The sequence below is a fragment of the Haemaphysalis longicornis genome, unplaced genomic scaffold (genome assembly GCF_048455015.1).
Source record: "Haemaphysalis longicornis isolate Haplotype H1 unplaced genomic scaffold, Haemaphysalis longicornis Haplotype H1 scaffold_1, whole genome shotgun sequence".
NCBI lineage: Eukaryota > Metazoa > Arthropoda > Arachnida > Ixodida > Ixodidae > Haemaphysalis > Haemaphysalis longicornis.
In genome coordinates, this window is record NW_027526203.1 from 196,385,471 (window position 1) to 196,404,611 (window position 19,141).

The 19,141-nt window shown below is 45.1% G+C and overlaps 1 protein-coding gene across 3 annotated transcripts in view; it reads right to left on the reverse strand.

Moving 5' to 3' along the window:
- Positions 1 to 479: 479 nt before the first annotated feature.
- Positions 480 to 19,141, reverse strand: part of Kyat (Kynurenine aminotransferase) — a 63,537-nt gene continuing 44,875 nt past the window's right edge. For all 3 annotated transcript variants that reach the window (XM_077672314.1, XM_077672315.1, XM_077672313.1), the window contains 4 exons: positions 14,258 to 14,444; positions 5,915 to 5,985; positions 2,134 to 2,220; positions 480 to 633 (listed from right to left, as the gene is read on the reverse strand). In XM_077672314.1, the coding sequence (XP_077528440.1) occupies positions 574 to 633; positions 2,134 to 2,220; positions 5,915 to 5,985; positions 14,258 to 14,444 (405 nt within the window). In that variant the 3' untranslated portion in view covers positions 480 to 573. The remainder of the gene's footprint in view (positions 634 to 2,133; positions 2,221 to 5,914; positions 5,986 to 14,257; positions 14,445 to 19,141) is intronic.

Consider the following 19,141-nt stretch of genomic DNA (forward strand, 5'->3'; position numbering starts at 1 on the left):
TATGCACCTTGGGTACAGAGCCAACTATGGTAACGTTTCTGAAGATGCAACCAAGAAGCTTTGTGAACTCAGCCATTGGTTTTCCAGCACTGGCAGTTACAGCCACAACCTCTGCCCTCATACTGTGTGGTTGTTTGCATGAAGCAATCATCACTGCTGTAGTCTTCATTGACACGGAAGGTTGGCCAAAATCCTAAATGTGAGCCATCACAAGTGTCACCATTGCCTCCCAGATGAACTCGATCACATTGCCCATATGAAATGACACGATCACATCATTGAAGGCTGCATGACCACTGGCACCAGCAGCGCTTCATCAGACGAGTGAAAAAACCTGAATGCCACTCACCCATCACACTGCCCGTACAAACCCTTTGCTCGCATGCAATCACAAACGTGCAGACTGGAATGTTGCTCATCTGTAAGACCCCTATAGCAATGCATGTCCTTCATGTGATTGAAGGAGTGGAAAGACTGGATTGGTTGTCAACCGTTTATTCCCCTGTAGTACCAAACAGTGATAACAATTGGGCAAGCTGTTTCAGTTGAGGCATTTTCCAAGTACCCCACAACTTAGGACATGTTCTTTAGTTCAGCCAGAATGTCTGCAGCCTTTTTAAGAGTTGCGTCATCCTAGAAAAGAAAGAGGCCAAACATATGCACGGTGAAATAAGTTTTTCCGCTCCACTTAAACTGCACTACTGCATATAAATGCTCTATTAACAATATAAAGGGTAAATTTATTTTCTAGCTGTGCCATATTTAAAAAAAGGTTATGTGAACACATTTGCACTGAGCAAAAAGATGTCAGTATCCACCATAAAGCATTAATAATTTATTTCATTAATTAACCAATATCCCAGAATTAAATTTGCAAGTATAACATTATGCCACCTATTAAAATTGATGGGATGCATCCAAATGGTATTTCAAATGGAACTGATTAAATATGTTTTAAAGGAGTACTGACACGAAATTTCAAAGCTCAGATAACTATGTAAAAAGCTTCCTCTCTATATGGAGATACCCTTCGGAAGTTAAACCCGCAACCGTTCAGTAGAACATTTAAAATCAATTTTAATCCTTGCACACACGAGAAAGCTCATCCATGCCATCTAGCAAGCTCATGACATCACCTGCGCTTTGACCCATACTGGCGACGCCAGGGCTCCCGTGACGTATCGAGGCAACCACTGTGCTGTTGGCGCGCGCTTTTCCGCCTTGAGCACCACATCACAGTTTTTGGGACTGACGCCACGTGTGATTGCGGCCGATCGGGCCGGTCTGGCACACACGCGCGTGCCCAGACCGGCATCAGCTGTGGTGTGACGATAACAGTGATGTCAAATGCGCCTTCCTGTCATGGCGGCTGCCTCGGTGTACACTTCCCCGAAACCGAAAATGACAAATGAATGGAGCTGTAATTATTTATGCTGCGTTCGACAATCGAACGTGCCATTCTACGATTAGCGGGCTCGTAGGCACCTATAGCAGCGGGGGAAAAAAAAAAAACGTAACACAAAAATTTCGTGTCAGTACTCCTTTAAATACTCCAATCTGACATGAATGGGAAAACACTTGAACAGGCATTCAATCCCTACAAAAGCATGTTGAATAACTTTTAATAGCACCTAAGAGGAAGCTTTAGCAGTTTCCCATGGTTTGAAAGCCACACCAAACAACAGTTCTAACCACAATTAGGTTTTAATGGCGCTAATATTATTTAATACAAAGTCAAAATCTAGTAAATGATCAAAACAGAACTTACAGGCACCAAACTTTTCTAAATGTAAAAAAATCTAAGAGTTTCAAGAATCTGTTGTGCTGGCTTAATGTTGGCAATCATAAACTGCAATAGCTATTAGGTTACTGCGGTTTCGTCAGCTAGGATGCCACTTTTTTTAAACTTGTGTAATCACAACTGAAAACGCGCAGGTAACCTCCATTTGGTAGTGCCCCTATTTGTTTTCACGGTACACACAGTGTCCAAAAGCATGTAATTGCATGTTCTAGCCTGGACAACACTGGGCGCCACTTGTGCGCACGGTAGTCAGCTAGATTCTCTTCTGGCTGGGCCCTCCCCACCACCTTTTTTTCCCACAAGGGATTTTGAAACATTTTGTACACACTTACCTTAATAAAACAGAACCGTATCAAATCCTGCGCAAGAGGCTTGTGCTCTGCACCATAGAAGGCACTAGGGGGGATGCCCTGCAGCTTCTGAAAAAAGTTGATTCCACCCCCACTCAGTGTTCAACAAATGTTTGAGCACAACACTAGTTACTCACATCAATGCATTGGGTGTGCGATTACTTACGATGTCACCTTTCTACACTTCAAAGACTAGCAATATCAGGTTGCAGCAGTATGACGCAGTCACTCTTGGAGATTTACAGTGGAAGGTGCATCAGTACCGTATTTACACGATTGTAAGTCGACTCGAATGTCCTTTGGACAGACGCAGAAGCAGGTACAATAGGTGCTGTTAGCATTTCTTCTAAAGAATATATATATAAGCCATATTGCAGAAGATATGGATAAGCCAAAAATTTACGCTGGAAAACAGAAGCAAAAATTCTGTAGCATAGGTGGAACAGAAAAATTTACTTGAGATAGCGCCACAACGTAAGCGCAAGAAAGAATACTTTCCAAGTGGAGCACACCTGGCTACGGGTGGCAACTCATTTCGGCTTTGGGTGGCCATGGATTGCTGATGGACGTTTTATTGTGCGTAATAATAGGCCTCCTTCATCAATGTGCCGGCTAAATTTGCTGCACGCTTCCTCTACTCCCACACAGCTCACATGCATGCACAGCAACCTCGAAACAATGGATCCAGGGCATAGATTGCTGATGAATGCTCATCTGAATGCTGTAGTGAATCATGTTGCGTTTTTTTTACCCCCGCACCTTGCTCTTGCTACACAGTGGTATTGAATTCAAGCTTAAAGGGACCCTGCAACACTCTTCTTGCAGTGCAAGTAAACCTGTGTGAGGTTTAGATTACACTGCCAGGAACACCCGAGCCAAATATTACACGTGCACGTGAAGCGGTAAGCGCGCAAATCGCTGTGAAAGACGCGGAAAAACCAACCGCGCTCTCTTAAATTCTCCTCATTATGCACCCCTGGCATGGCCTCTGCGACGTCAATCGGGCCATGGCTGTCCTGGCTGTCCTAATGGCTGTCGCTGGTCAACTTCGCGGCTAAATTCTGGCATTTCCTATGACAATCCGCCGTCGTCGGCGCTGTGTATCAACCTCTTCTATGTCTGAACCTGTCCGCATGCTTTTAGTGTTTCTTTTGTTTTTAGTGCGCGCGGAGTTTGAGTGACGAACTAAATATTCCACTTTCAACGAGCCCACTCGACAACAAACGTTTATTGCTTCAAAAACGTCCTACCAGCCTGAGCGCTTGCTTGCAAGCAGGCCACCATGCCTGCTTTTTTGTGGCACCAGACCGGAAATAGACCCGTCCATGTTGCGGGGAGAAGGACAAAACTCCCCGGCCTGTGACATATCGAAGGCCGCCGAACAGAACGCCGCGTGCCGCCCCCCTCTCCGAGAGAGAGCGCGCAGCTTTCGTCGCGTTGTCCGCGGTTGAGTTGAGAGGGAACATTTATGCGCGATTTTTCATCACGCGTAGTTTCGGTGATAGTGAACAGATTTTCACAGTTCTTGCGGGAGGAGATTGCTGGGACAATGGACTTCACCCCAAAATACATTCCGAGTAGTTGATGGTAAGTGTTGCAGGGTCCCTTTAAGATCTCTTGCTTTTGTAATTATGTCCAGTAGGTGTACTGTATGGAGTAATTGCCATATTTTCGTGCACGCAACCCACACCAATAATTTACAAATCTCAATAATAAAGTAAAAGGGAGCAGGTAAATGATAATTTTGCTTCAAGTTCAGCTTCAGCAAAATGTGCGCCAGCACCATGATGCATGTGTCACAACAGCCTGCTTTATTCTAGCCAGCCCGTAGCCAAAACAAAAAGGAAGCTAACTTTTGCTGATCAGTCTTGGAGAAAGCTATCGTTATAGTGAGCACGCTTGCTGCTCCAAGGTCAGATGCTGCCCTGCAGAAAGTGACAGCATCAAAGAGGATCAGATAACAAGCATCGCACCTGAGAAAAGTGAGAGGAGACCTTCTTAGAACCCAGCAGCTACCTACAAGTAATCAGCTCAGCAGAGGTGCCTTGCCTTACAGCCCTATGTTTTTTTTTCTTTAGCTGAATTTTTTTTTTGGCTGAGAAGGAGGGGGTAAGATGCAATCCTTGTGTATGGGCAAAAAAAAATTAAGTCTAATCACTAGTACAATCATTGGCTGAGTAAACACAGCAATTGTGTAGGAAATATGCAGGGATATTACTTCTTCCTCTGTAGATGCAACATGGCAACATGGGGCTGCAGGTTATTCGCACAATAATACGGTAGCGTTTTTTGTTGTTGCGTCCCAGGACAATTTACTATGTGGATGAAAAGTGTGTACGTGCAGGCCACTCAATCAAGAAAATGATGGCATACCACCGCAAGTGCAGACAGCAGATGTTAAATGGCAGTGGTCAAGCCTCAACCCATTTTCTTAATAGTGATGGCAAACACTAGTTTTGTTCCCACACCTAACCATGCAAAAACAAAATTTCATCGTAGATAGCTGCAGCAAATATGAAAGAGCTGAAAATTTGCGCAAACTTTGCTGGGCTTGGCCCCCTCTGCTTGAAAATGCAAGCTGCATGCATCAGTGGCACAGCTCTAGATAGAAGCCACTACAGTTGAACCTCGTTATAAGAGGCATGGATGTAAGAGACAATCGGGTATAAGAGACACTATTCACCCACATGGATGGCCGCCCTACCTTCCCCATTAAATTGACCTATTTTATAAAAGACATCGGATGTAGAAGACAGTTGGTTAAAGAACAAGTTATCCTTGAATTTTGTATTTTAAATTTAGATGTGGTGCCACCAGTCACCAACTGCAGTTGCATCCATTGTAGAATCAAAGAGGACGACAGATGCCCACAGTCTCCATTTATTATAACTCAGCAAACACAAAGCGGTTCAGTCAGCTATGAAACGATGACGAGAAGCCCTGCCAATGGAAATGCAATGTACGGAAGTGGTTGAAGCCTACCGCCTTGCATACAAGCGCGACCGCGCATGCGGGCTTCTGCGTAAGCCAAGAATACTGGGAGTGCGCAGTGGGCTCTCCCAATCGTGTAGCTCCCAATCGAGAAGCATCACAGATGTTGAGCCCTGCAAGCATCATGAATAGCCAGAGCAAACAGAGGAAGAAGTTGTGTGCTCTGGCTATTCATCAGGCTTATGAACTCAACATCTATGATTCATCTTCCACAAACAGTAAAAGAAGAGAGCTTGTGGAAGCTGTTGTAGAAAACATTGTATATACAGCCATGAAGCAAAGATGCAGAACCACTTCATAAATTGTGGTCGCAAAACATGAATTATAACAGGCTGTCTGCAACATGCTGTAGCCTTCCCTTGAGCTTATTTTAGTTGTACGGTGCCTACATTGAACTAGGGGTTGGTCAGTAAGTGAAAACGTGGTACCCTGCTTATAAGAGACAAAGTTCTCCCCGGTATGTGTCTCTTATAAAGGGGTTCAACAGTTTAGCAGAAACATGTTGTCGCAGCTCAAGCTGCACAATGGGTCTGGCACAAAGCACCGTCACTGTATACAGTATATAGGTATGTGCAAGTACACCCCAAGGATACGTTAAAAGTTAGGGCAGCATCACTGTATATAGTATATAGGTATGTGCAAGTACACCCCAAGGATACTAGCAATCCTTTGAAACGTGCAATTTTGGTTATCTGCTTGGTTACAATTGCTGCTGCAGCTTTCATAACTCATGGGTTCCTGTTTGTGGGAAAAGACAGACAGACGTACTCACCTTGGTCCTAGACAACCACTTCGCAAACAGGTAATCCTTGGGCTCATTGCCTTCCAGCTTTATCTTTGAAGCTGGAAAGACACAAGTTAACACCCCTCAACAGCATGTATACACTGTGGAAAACAGACACTAATGATTAAACATTTTCATCCAAGAAAAGACTTGCTCAAGGCATCATGGCATAGGAAATGCTTAGCAGTACAGGTGCGAGGACAGTAATATTCAGCTCGAATCAACTTCAAATCGAACACTTCCGAATCATACAAAAAAGTAAGTTGATTTTTTTTTTTTTTTTTTCAATGAACCTTCCAGAGAAAAGAAATGATAATTTAAAAATATACCCCCATTATTGCATTTTCAGTGATGCCATTTCACATTTTGGAGTAGGTCTCTGGGACAGAAAAAAAGCTCAGGTACAACTTAAGAACGACAACTGTAGCTGCCCCTGCACGTATTCCCAAACCATATCCCATAGGGGCCCAGGCCGACCACACCCCCCCAAGCAGCGACGCAGCACCGTGACGTCACTTCCTCTATGTGTGTAACTTCATGCGACGTGAATTCCCCCCCCCCCCCCTTCCCTTGTTTCAGCTGCAAAGCTGACGCACATGTGGTAGAAGTTAACCTTTTGTACCTGAGCCCCTGAGCTCTCCGCGCTTTTCTTGTTCTTGCTATTTCTTGTTTATACATTTGTATACTTTTTTGCGTGTGTGTCGCTTACAGTTGAGGCGTGAACTGTGATGCAATGCGCGCGCATTAAAAGGCCAGACACCACAGAAATCTATATGTGGTAGCTAAAAAATGCGTCGCAGGAAACAGACACAAACTGCTCATCTATCCTCATAAGTGGACCTCGAAAAGTGACATTTTTTGCCGCTATTTGGACTCCCAGATCACTATCCCAAAAATAGTGCACCCAGGAGATAACCGTTTTTTTTTACTTAGTTTTATCTCTGCTGCGACTACCGTGACCCCAAGCTCACACGCAGCTACTCATTAGTCTCATCGAAAAGAATATACGTATCTTATGCAGCAAAATCTGTGTGTGCATGATGCACAAATTGTTAAAAATAACTAATCGACACGCCAACAGTGCGAGTGGTAGCACAAATGAATACTGATATCAAACTCCGCCCTGATGGCTTCAGTGCAGAGACTGTGGTCAATAGCCCTGTACAGAAGACATATATCAAATTCCTCGGGTACTTCAGAAGCTGTACAATCCAACTATTACTTAGCCCTTGGTTTGTCTAAATTTTCGATATTGTTTCCCTAAATTGTTATAACCAGCAGTGCAAATTATGCAGCATTCATGACCGAGTGTAAAACGTGTACGTTTGAGCTAGTGTCTTTCTTATCAGCGTATCACCCTTGCATGAAGGATTCACATCTTCCATTGTTGTTAACAAAATGTCAATGTTTTGCTTAGTGGCACTGTTCCTGATAAAGAATAATGCAATGAAGTTAATGTTAACGAAATTCAATGTAATAGTGCTTATGAAAGTGCCAAAATGTAGCAGCTCATGCAGCTGTAATATTTCGCAAGAGTAGGACAGTTTGTAAATGTAGTCATGGGTAATTGGCTGCCTTTCTTGTAATCCTTACCTGCAGCAGCGAATCGTGTTTTGAGGTGTGTATATAGTGAAAGAGCACCCAACTCAATTGTATACCCTTCTGTGTGCTGTAGAATGAGCTTTCAATGAGGGTGTTTGCTTTCCTGAACGTACATAGTAGCCACATGTACGTGAAAGCGTCCATCTGAGCACGCGCACTTAGAGCACCGAGCTGAGGGCTTATCTAGGAACACGAGGGGAGGTCAGCGTCAACTTGCAGGCGCGCAAGAAGAGCGTGGAGAACTCAGGGGCTCAGGTACAAAAGGTTAACTTCTACCACATGTGCATCAGCTTCCCCAGCACCGCAGGCCAGCCCCACGCACGGAGCGAAACCATCGGCCGCCCGCAAAGCAGCTGAAACGAGGAGGGGGAAAAAGAAAAAATCCACGTCGCATGAAGTCGCGCACATAGAGGAAGTGATGTCACGGTGCTGCGTCGCTGCTTGGGATGGTGTGGTCGGCCTGGGCCCCTACGGGATATGGTTTGGGAATACGCTGCCCCTGCACCTCACCACCGCAGCCATTAGTTCCTCCACACGGCGCAGAGAGTTCATTGCTGCAAGTATTTTGGACTTAACACGAGTCATTCCTATGATTTTTTTGCACTTATCTGCTCATAAACTACTGCCCATTCACAAACTACATGATAAAAATCAGATGATGCCGCTGATGGACATCCGTAGAGTGATGCACTACATGAGCTCTGCCATTTTTAACTGCTACCGAATATAGTACCAGAATAACTGATGTAATCAAGGGAGGTTTCTCGCTAACACTTAATTAAAAGGGGTCACTGGTCGTGAGGGCCGAAAATTTGCCAGAAAATCAATTTTTTGTATTAATTTTATTTGCAGTGTACAGGTCCCGAAGAATGTACAGTGAAAGCTCGTTAATTCAAATTTCAATCATTCAAATTTATGAATAATTCGAACTCTACAGTTTGATGCAGCCAAGTCTTTGTAGAAGTCTATGTATACAACAGCCCGTTAGTTCGAACACGAGTAGATTCCGCTACAGATAATTCAATGCCACCGCGTCGCCGGTTGGCCCCTGATGAACAGCCAGAGAAATGCACCTGCTGCCTACACACGAGGCTTCGGCAACTCCTAAACGGAGAAAGAAGGTAAAATAGGGTTTAAAACCACCTGGAATCCACTGGCGCGCGTATTGAAAGACGTACTCTTTGCGGATTACGTCAGTATGGACACAAGTGCAGTGGTGCGAGGTGCGCTGAGAGATAAGGAAATCATTTCTCAGGATGCTGCGCAGAACCTGTCGCTGCCAGGGACGAGAAGGGAAGGACACAAATGAAGGGCGGCTGGAATGCCACCCATCTCTTCTTGAATTTTGAAGAAGGCGAGGAGGCGTTCCGCTACATTCGCTCGTTAGACCGAACAGCGCTGGCAGTCGTCTTCAAGCTGCAATCACAGATGTCTTCAAGCATCAAATTGATGCCCCAACGCTTCCCAATCGCAGTGGATTGTTGTTACTCTGCACTTTCGCTATTTCAAACTTTCATTAATTTGAACAGAGACGACCCCTCCTTGCAGTTCAAATTAACGAGCTTTTACCACACCTGCAAAATATTATAGCTGTACCCTAAGTATTTACATCTCTGTCGCCCTTTGGAGTTGCCTAAATGACCATTTTCACCTATGTTTCTAAACTTTGAGTTTTGTTTTCTCAGGACCAATGTCTTTCCAATGAGGTCAACTTTCGGTACAATACCTTGGGATGTACTGGTCAGATTTGCATCATTTTTGCTGCACTCAAAAGCTTATGAACTGAACAGTGCAATCAAACCACAAAAATATAGAATTTCTTTTTGCTAGCATTATGTTTTATGCAGTTCATTTCACGAAAACATTGGTAATTGATGACCTGAATAAGATTACGCCAATTGCAGAAATAATGCAAAATTACTGCTGTGGTATTGTTGCACTCCCTGGTCCTTCTAGAGTACAAATGGATAAAAAGCATTTGAGCATTTCATAGGTAGATAAAAAAATTGCCCGAAACGGAATGGCAGCACAACACGTGTGTGCTGCGTGCACTGTAGAGAATTTTTTGTGGTGATGTTGCACAGATTCGTGGGTTATTAGGCCTTTCGTCGAACTAATAAAATTCAGTTGTTAGAGTGTATTTTTTTTCCTTGTTCTTGTATGTTTTCCCGCAATCGCTGCCATGGAAGGCTTAGTCAGTGTTACTGCAGAGGAGCTTCACGGCACAGCGAGCATTGCCGTGAAGCGGCACTAAGAGAAAAATCCTGTGTATTATATGCACCCCTACTTCGCCACTGAAATTTTCGCATTTTTGGTGCGGGTTATAAGCGCGAAAATACGGTAAGTATTTGTGCTCAGGATGTCAAAATACATTTGGTGTGTACCAGTATCCCCTCTTGAAGAGCAATAAAAGTTGGCTCTGCCGCAAGACACGCAAACTTGCAAGCTTCCCCCTACTGCATGCCCCTTTGGGTTGGCTTTTTCATGACACCAAAGCTGCGACGAAAAGCCTGACACATGTAAGCCTTGCGAGGAAGAAGAGTATGCTGGTGTATGTCAGCTGAAGTGGAATGCCAGTTGTGTAGAATTTACAAGCAGAAAAAAGTAGGGGTGTGCGAATATCAATTTTTGAATTTCGAAGCGAATTCGAATAATAAAAACAAAGTTCGAATCGAATCGAATATTTTTCGAATACGAATACTTATTGTTTTTTGTAAAATTAATGTTTTCACCATCTAGAGACACAAAAACTGCAACTTTATTGCACAACAAATCACACAAAGTAAAATTAGGAATTACATTGCACTCAACAGGTTAAGGTCTGCACTCACTTAAATGTTAACATGGAGAAAGGTTAACTGCTCGACATGCTCGGGGAGCAGTGACAACCTCCTGCTCATCACCACTTTACCAGATACCGAAAACAGCCGCTCACTTGAGAAACTAGTAGCTGGCATGCCCGAGCCCGTGCACATTGCCGCGCGCTGATACAGTAAAATCTTGATGATACTATACTCGCGGGACTGCGAAAAATATTCGTATCATCCGAAATTCGTATGAACCAACACAGACCAAAAAATTTAGCGCTGAAAAAAGTTTTCGTTTATTTCTTTTCCTACTTTCGCGTGAAGAAATTCGTGATTTTTTCAGCTTTTTTTAACCCCCGTGTCGCAAAGCAGTCCTTTCTGGAGCACGTAAAGCTTCGCGCTCGTCTCCTCACTCGCTGTGCCCAAGCTCGCTACACGCCGAAACAGCCAAGCGTGAACCGCATGGTGCGTTTTTGCACGCGATTCGCTCGCCTCGGCTCTGCGAGCGCTGTATTTTCACGCCCACATCGACGATTTCGCTCCCGCGGTAGCGCCTACCTCGGTCAGAAAATGACGCACGACGCGCGCGGCAGGATGGAGGAGCCTGACTACTTGCGATGAGATCGAGACAGCCGGCTTGGCTTCGCCGGAGATGGTTAGGCTTAGCACCCCGGCAAATATTTTATGGGCGCATTCACTAGCGGCGCGGATGATGTTTTATAGTACCGTTTTCGCATACATTATCAGCTCCTTTACCGCACAAGCAACTTCGTGTCTCCCTTGAGCCGCATTTTAAAGAGCGGTTAGAAGCGGTCGCTCGAGCCCCCGCGCCACTTCGCGGCTGGAGCCGACGCCATGTTGACGCCGCCGGCCGCGCCGCGCGCAGCGTGGGCGTGGTTTCGCGGCGGTGTCAGCGCGTTGGGCGTACGCAGAGCGTTTTCGCGAGCAGAAAACAACAGCCCGGCCGTTTCTGGAGAAAGAGTGACAAACAGGGGAGCGAGAGCCGTCACTTGCTCGTTCGTATCTTCCGCCGGGCCGCGCAGGTCCGTTCGTAACAGCCGAAATTTTTCCCATTGCAAACAATGCAATTTCACCGGGACTTTTCGGAAATTCCTATCATCCCGTAATTCGCACCCCCAGAATCGTATCATCGAGAGTCCACTGTAAATAAACACCGATACAGAAGACACGCTCTGAATTTTTTTTTTTTTTTTTTTTAGTTTTGGGTGGTTCGAATATTTCGAACAATAGAAGTGTCGTTCGAATCGAATCGAATACCAAAAAATTCGAATCGAATATTCGAAGTTTCGAATATTCGCACACCCCTAGAAAAAAGAGATCTGTCAATATAGTGGCACGAGTGAAAAAAATCGAGTGTTATTACTTGTTGGCAATGCTAAGCAGTAAGGTATTGGTTTTACCAGCCACTAGCATGCCTAGCCTCTCTTCATCACTGGAGGATACACTTCCTGTATTCACAACATGAGGAGGAACCCGCATTTATTCATGGCAGTGTATGCCAAATTTTTATTACACTCCTTTGCTACCTTGCTTAAACCTTTAATTTTCTGTACCATTTTCTTACTTAGCACTAGTACATGAACACTCTGATGTGTTAAAGGGACACTAAAGGCTGAATGAAATTTTGTTTTAACTGAAAGGTCATACGTTTTGTAGCTCTCTCGGCTTTTGTGTTTGATGAGCACCGATGCGTTATTTGGTGAGAAATAAGCAAACAAAGCTCGCATTTCTCTTACCCGCTTCCCTTTCATTTTTTCGTGATGTAGCCATTGCGTCAATCACTTGCGGCGTGCTCACTCTGGGACTTTGGCGGTGACGCAGAGTGGCGTGAGCAAAACAGCTTGTGGCGGCGGCGTGGCAGCACAGCACCGCACAGGTCTACTAAACTGGCCAAGGAGGCTGGCTTGGGCTTCTGATTTTTCACCGACAGAATGAGAAACGTGTTTAGATGCTCAAGAGGCAGGTGTGCCCACATACACCGGCGCCCCAGACTCCATTCAGACGGCTGCGAGCATGGAGGGCTGTGGCGAAGCCGCTTTTGAAGCAACAAGCGCCGTTTCGAATATCAAGCACGGTGTCTTGGGCTCCCGGCTGGTGCCACTCAGGCTGGCACCTTTACATCACCTCTTCACAGTTATCTCATATTATCTTCTCTCGGACAGAGCGAACCTAGTGTGAATTAAACCCTCTTCATGGCAGCCGTGTCCAGTAGTCATCGTTTCCCGCGCAGAGAAGCGCACGCTTTATGGATTATCAACGGCGGCTCGAGGTGAACGGACGGATCGGTCAGCTAATCACTCGCAGCAAGTTCATTTCATTGACGATTATGATCGAACTGGGCGCACTTTATTGATAGCAAATTTTTAATAAAGTCCTCCTCCTCCTCCTCCTCCTCCTCCTCCTCCTCCACCGCACACGGGGAACGGGAGAATGGAAGCTCGAGCGGCTCGCTTAGCCACCTGCAGTGCATTTTGTTCCTTTTGCCAATTCTAATCAAGGGGCTTTAGCTGCTTCCTGTCGGGTATACTGCTTGCAGAAGCACGGGCGCTCACCGTCATAGGCTATTGACTTCACTAGTTGCACACCAATCCTTTTCCAAAACGAAACGGAAAGCATGACAGCTGATGGAATAGTGAAGGAAGCAGCCTGCCTTGCAGTGTACAAAAGCTGTGTAGACTGTTTTTTAGATACAATGAGCTCACGGAAAGCTTTGATTTACATCTATTTCACGTGCTCAACCCCATAAGAACTGCTAATCTCAGGAAAATATCTACAGATGCTTTTCCAATGAACTCTCGCCGTTCGCCAATTTTGTGACGTCACAAACCGTGGTACCCAAAAGCGCACGGAACGTCGTTCCGCTTCCATGTTTCTGGCATTTTCTCCTTTACTAAACAACTTCTAGTTGCGAGAATGGTGTATTTAGGTTCTCGGCATCGTAATCTATCGATACAGGCCAGCTTGTTTCCACCCTCTAGTGTCCCTTCAAGTCCTGACTGCCGCGAGCTTTTTTTTTTTTAAGCTCTGCTTTAGAAACTCTACACAAATTAAAGCAATGATATTCATAACTGAAAACTTTATATTAGAGTTCAGCCTTATTTTAGATGTCTGATTAGATTAGTTTTTACTACCACATTTCGATTCACAGTCCCAAGCCTGATATTCATGCACCTTTACCTTTACCCCACACTACCGAAGGGAAGAAAGTAAAAATTCGGTCGGAATTTTGCGGTAGTCTCCATGCAGGACCAAATAAACCGCAGCTGACACTAAACAGTTCATCTGTACCCAATCTTTCTTCCTAACTCAAAATTTTTCTCCTGCACTTTGGGTAGCCATTCACAAGTAGCAAAGCATGGTTCACCAGCATGGCTCAGTTATCCCGTGGAACACCTCATGAAGAGTTCATGAAATCGCAAGTTCCAATGAAGGTCAAAGATTGATAGGGTGATACGTTTACTTAATGCCACAAAAGTCAGCTGTCAGAAATGCCGCCGACGGCGCCCCTATGCAAGCCCCCTCCCTTCCCTCTTACCCGTAACTTCTCCTGCACCCTTAATGACGATTCCAGTATGCAATGATAGAAATAGGCCACAGAACAGCCTCATCTTTTTAATTTCGGATGACAAAAAATGATAAAAATAATAATAATAATAAGAACACCTAGCCTACGAGGCAAGCCACTGTCCTAGCAAGCCACTGCAAGCCACTGGGCCCTTCAATGTCTGCTCGGACTGTTAACTTGGGCATCACAATAACGCCACTACGGCCAAGGATGAACTGCACACCCACCTATAGCGACACACCATCTTGGTCCCCACACAGCTACGGTGGGTAAGCAGGCAAACTTGGCTGCCAGCCCCCCTGCCAAGCAGGACCGTTCAGACAAAGTCTCTCTCACCAAGCTTGGAAAAGTCGCAGATGAGGAAGTAGCCCCCCTCAGGCACAGTGGGCGTCATGCCGACAGAGTTGAGGAAGCCGCAGATCGTGTCGCGCTTCTTCTGCAGGGAGCTCGACAGGTCGTTCCAGTAGCCCGTGGGGTCACCAGTCCGGTCCATTTCTTTTTCCAGGCCCACCGCAATCGCTTCCTGCCACACACGCACCGTCACAGAGAAAGAGAAACATCGGGTAAATACTACGTCATGTGCACAGCGGCAATATTTTGGTGCTTTAAGGCAGATTGCTCTATGTGTAACTCTTCAAACGATTGGGGGTCCAGTGCGTTTCCTTTCCCCTCATGCAGTGAGAGCAAGAATTTTCCCACCAGCACCTACTCCCCCACAGAACTGCAGTAATCGCTGGGCTGTCCCACCCACCACTTCAGTTCCAATTGAGCGGGTTAATAATGACCAGAAGCAAAACTTCCCCATAGACTGCAGCAGAAGTAGATTGGTGATCCCCTAGGTTTAATTTAAGCTTACCAAACTGATGTGAAGTAAGACTGGACCACAATATCCATCACTGAGGCGAACTGTCTGTTAAGTCTGTGCAGCTCACTTAAAGGGACCCTGCAGCACTTTTTCCAATTTTTTTAAAATCTTAAACGCAGAAATTTTGGTCTGTATGTCTGTCTGTCAGTCCGTCTGCGACTTGATTCAGCCACCCGATCAAAGTGAAACAGAAGCTGCGCAATAGCCTTATATACCCGCAGCCAGATCTAAACGTTTACATCTGGTGTCAGTGTTCATACTTGTCAACATTGTTGAACAGGAACAAGACATTACGCAAATATAAGGCAGAAAATCAATACATGAGTGATATTTGCAGTGTTCCTTTATTAAAAAATTTATGGATGCTTGGTTTTTGCGATGGCAAATGAAATACTACATCAACTGCACAAAACGGTCGCCTGCGGTTACCCACGCTTCTATAGCTCCTGGCGGCATTTAAGAAATCAATCGGCGACAGCAACGAAAGGCTCCACTAAATATGTTCCACGTTCCACTTGGAACACTCGTGGAGTAGGGCAACGTGGCTCTACAAACGTTGTAGTAGGGTGCCTCCATTCACGCGTGTCTCTGCCGTACGGCAGTGCTGGCATTGAGGCACCCGACTTGGAGCAGTAGAACACGGTAAATTTAAATTTACTTCAGCAAACCTCTAGTGTGTTATCTTGGGAGGAACGAGACGGGAGAAGAACAGCATGAGAGGTGAGTGGGAAAGAGAAGGGAGGCGTTTACTAGGCAGGGGCGCCAGTCACCTATCGTCTTTCGTCGACATTTGCAAGGAAAGGAGCAGATACGCGGCCATTTTTTTATTTGCCTTTCAGCCTAGTTTACTTAAATGCGTGCAGAACGAAGTCACCCAACACACTCAGTACCTAGATTAGGGGTCGCAGAGTATCTCAGCCAAAAATTACTGCTCTATGCCCATCAGATAACTTGGAAACTCGCTCAAAAGATTTTTCTCTTTTTCCCAGTCTTGACGTTCTTCAACGGCCCAAATTACGTCACTGAGGCCATGTAGCGGCTCTTGGCCAGTTTTCCTTCAGTTGCAGCAATGAACGCTTTTCGACAGCAACTTTAAAAATAAAGCCACAAAAACAAAGCAGAAACGGAAGGCATATCTGGTGCGACGAGCAAATCACGCAGTGCCGCTCCGTGCTGGTGATAACTGTAGCTTTCGCAGTGCTTCAAGATGTGAAGGAAAGAGTGAAAGCGTTTATCAAAAGTGTTGCAGGGTCCCTTTAATTAATGAAACCCGCTGGCAGCTCATTTATTGGTGTTCAGCGTGTTTGCTTTTTCTTGTGTTTCTTTGCTTCTATGCCGGCTGGGCTGGCGTGTGTAAGAGGGGTGCGGAGAGTGCCCGTGGGAGCACTTTTGAGTTTTCATCGTTCTTCCTGGAAGGCCGGGATGCCACGTACTATGAATGCAACAGGCAGAGAAGAGTGGGTAGCCAATGGAGATATTCATGACCCGAGCCAGCACCTTTTTTGTCTTTTGATGGAGAGATGGCAGTAATTTGTGTGGGTGTATTGAAGGAGAGGGGATTGTCACAGCGACAGCGCCATCGGGCAAGCTCGCACCACGTGGCTTTAACCAACTAGCGCTTTGCCTACTCGACGCACTGCCCGAGAGCCCCTTGACAGGGATAGGTAGTCAGGAGAGCTTTAAAGATGCACAAGGGTGGAAGGATCGTCACCCGAGAAAGCACACCTGATCGTACTAATGGGGAGACGGCGATATTGGTTCTATGGAGCTTATGTTGCTGAAGTTTTGCAGTGGCGTTACGATTCATCATGTGTCTGGAGCTGTTGCCTCGAAGGCTGAGGTATGTGACATAGTTCTTTTGTTATGCATGCACGGTGCAAGTTCCCGGAATTCAAAAGGGTGCGTGACGCGTTGACAAAGAAAAGGAATTTCGGTCGGTGTGGGGCACAGGGTCGGCATGTATGGTATGGACAATACTTTACCCCACCCCCTTCCCCCCCAAAAAAGGGGGGAAAAAAAGATTAAGAAGAAGAAAAAAAAAACACGAAAAAGAGAAGAAACGTTTATTGGAAATGTGGTGTTGTTTAAGCAGTTGTTTGGATGCTATCTACAAGCATTATCACTGCTCCGAGGTCCTGGTGATAGTGGTACAGTTGTGTGCAAGCACTCCTGGCAGTGGCAACAGTGCAACTGACGGTGCAGCATGAGCCACACTGTCCGAGTCAATACAACCGTATCGCTGTTGTGTTTCTGCACACCCGCAACTATGCAGCCAGAAAATCGATTCCATTAATGACTCTTGTGGTAAAGTAGGTGGCCTAAGCCCCAGAGACGCAAAACTGATCGTCTCCAGCAAGGCTGGAGGCACAAAGCCCTTCAGCTGAAATGATCCACACATTTCGTGTGTGGGCCCCTGTACGGCGCTGTTTTTATGCACGTTTTCATGACCACACTTAACTCTTTCGTTATCGCGCCCATTCAAAATCGTCCAATTTGAACGATAATTTGGGAGCGACTTTTCATAGCGTTCCAGCCGTTGCTCGAACAAGTAAAGCTGTTTGGAATTAGATCAGATAACGGTCTTTGAAAATCAGTTTTCTTTTGATTGTTGCAACAAAAACGTGATTTTTGACGCGCTTGAATCACCTGGGTGTGGAAAAGGGGCGTAGTCATCGCGCGTCACTGCTACCAACAAAGAATGTGTGCCACTCGTAATTATTCTGCATCAGCATTTGTTTTTTGTTATCAGGGCATCAATGATGAACCAGCAAACAATTTTCAACCATCAGGTTTGCACTCTGACAGTAATAATCCCAGACATCGGCTGAAAATGTCAAGCAGTGCCTGTTTGCAAAGCTTCTTTATGATTTTTAAGCAGTTTTATTGCCTTTGTGCACATTTTGCTAAGTTGTGTGGTAGTTCCACTTACCCCAGGAGCATTCGTGAACAGTTTACAACAGTTTCGGTTCCGTTTCTGCATCGCGAAATTCATATTTAGCGCTACTACGCAGTTACCCAACTTCAGGGCTACCTGCAATGGCACCTTGAGCGTCCGCGACTTATCCTCGAACAAAGCATGCCACTCCTTATTTCACCCAACCCTAACCCGATTTCTGCGATAAGAACTTCAGATGCAAGTCAAAAGATCACACCCAGTCACCAGATATCTGTTCCGACGGGGACAGCGCTTCTAACCGGCCTTACACACTGCCAGCTGTTCGCCTTCCAGTTTCGTTTCCATACGAGGGTATCTCCGGGGGTCTAGTGTTGCTGCTTAGTTAAACTGTCTATTCGGACGGAGTCTCCGATAAGTTTTTGTTCTGTTTCATTTCAAAAACGTTAGGTGGCGCTGCAATGGAAGAGGCTCATTGTGCTGATCTTTTTTATCGCGCAACAGCTAGTCGGCCAAAGTTTGCAGGGCACGATTCTAGTGCATCGCACCTTATTCCTGCAAGCAAGGCTACAATTGCGAGTAAGATGATAATAAAGCTCAGCTTTATGTTTTGAGAGATAACTGACTGTGAACGTCAACAAGCATCAACCACGGAGTTCTGTTTTCAACTTCATGAATGTTTTTCAGCATCATGTGCTTGTCCCAATTATTGTGCTGGCTGTAAATGCAAAGTCAGTCATTGACAAGATGCTTTTACGTTTTTTGGGGGCAAATTGGTGCCTCTGATTTGTGAAACCACCAGATTTCTTCCATGGAACCAACCAAAATTGCACATTTTGAATTGGAGGTTGTGCTTCACCGCATGACACGAGCATCGCGCGGGCTAACATTTTTTTTTTTTTTATATCTGAAAAACTGTTCCGCGCACGTCGGCATTTTTTCTAGGGCGGGTTTTTTAAATGTTTCCCTACAAAATGTACCTTCTAATTTTTTTTATACACAACTTTTTCTTTATCATTTTTTTCGACATTTTGACAAAAATTTTGATTTTGATATTTTCTTTCGCAACTATGATATATGAAAACATTTTTAAAAATGGTGTTATTAGAAAGGCCGTTAAATATTCTGCATTTTGTGTTCCTGTAATTAGTGCCTAACCAATTTTTTTAGCAGAAAAAAAAAGTTTTCTTGGACCCCTAAAAATTGGTCACTTTTCCCGCGGTAACGAAAGAGTTAAAGGACCCATGCAACTTTTTTTTCTTTCGGGTACTTTTCGAGCACTCCACCTGTTTTTCATGTCATGCAGAGATAGATCCAGAAAGAATGAACAAGATCAATGCGGAAATAAAAACGCTATTGAATTTTTAAATTTCAGAATGCAAGAAAATTGATTGATTGATTGATTATGAGGTTTAATGCGCCGACACTGCACAGGCGATGAGGCACGCCGTAGTGGAGGGCT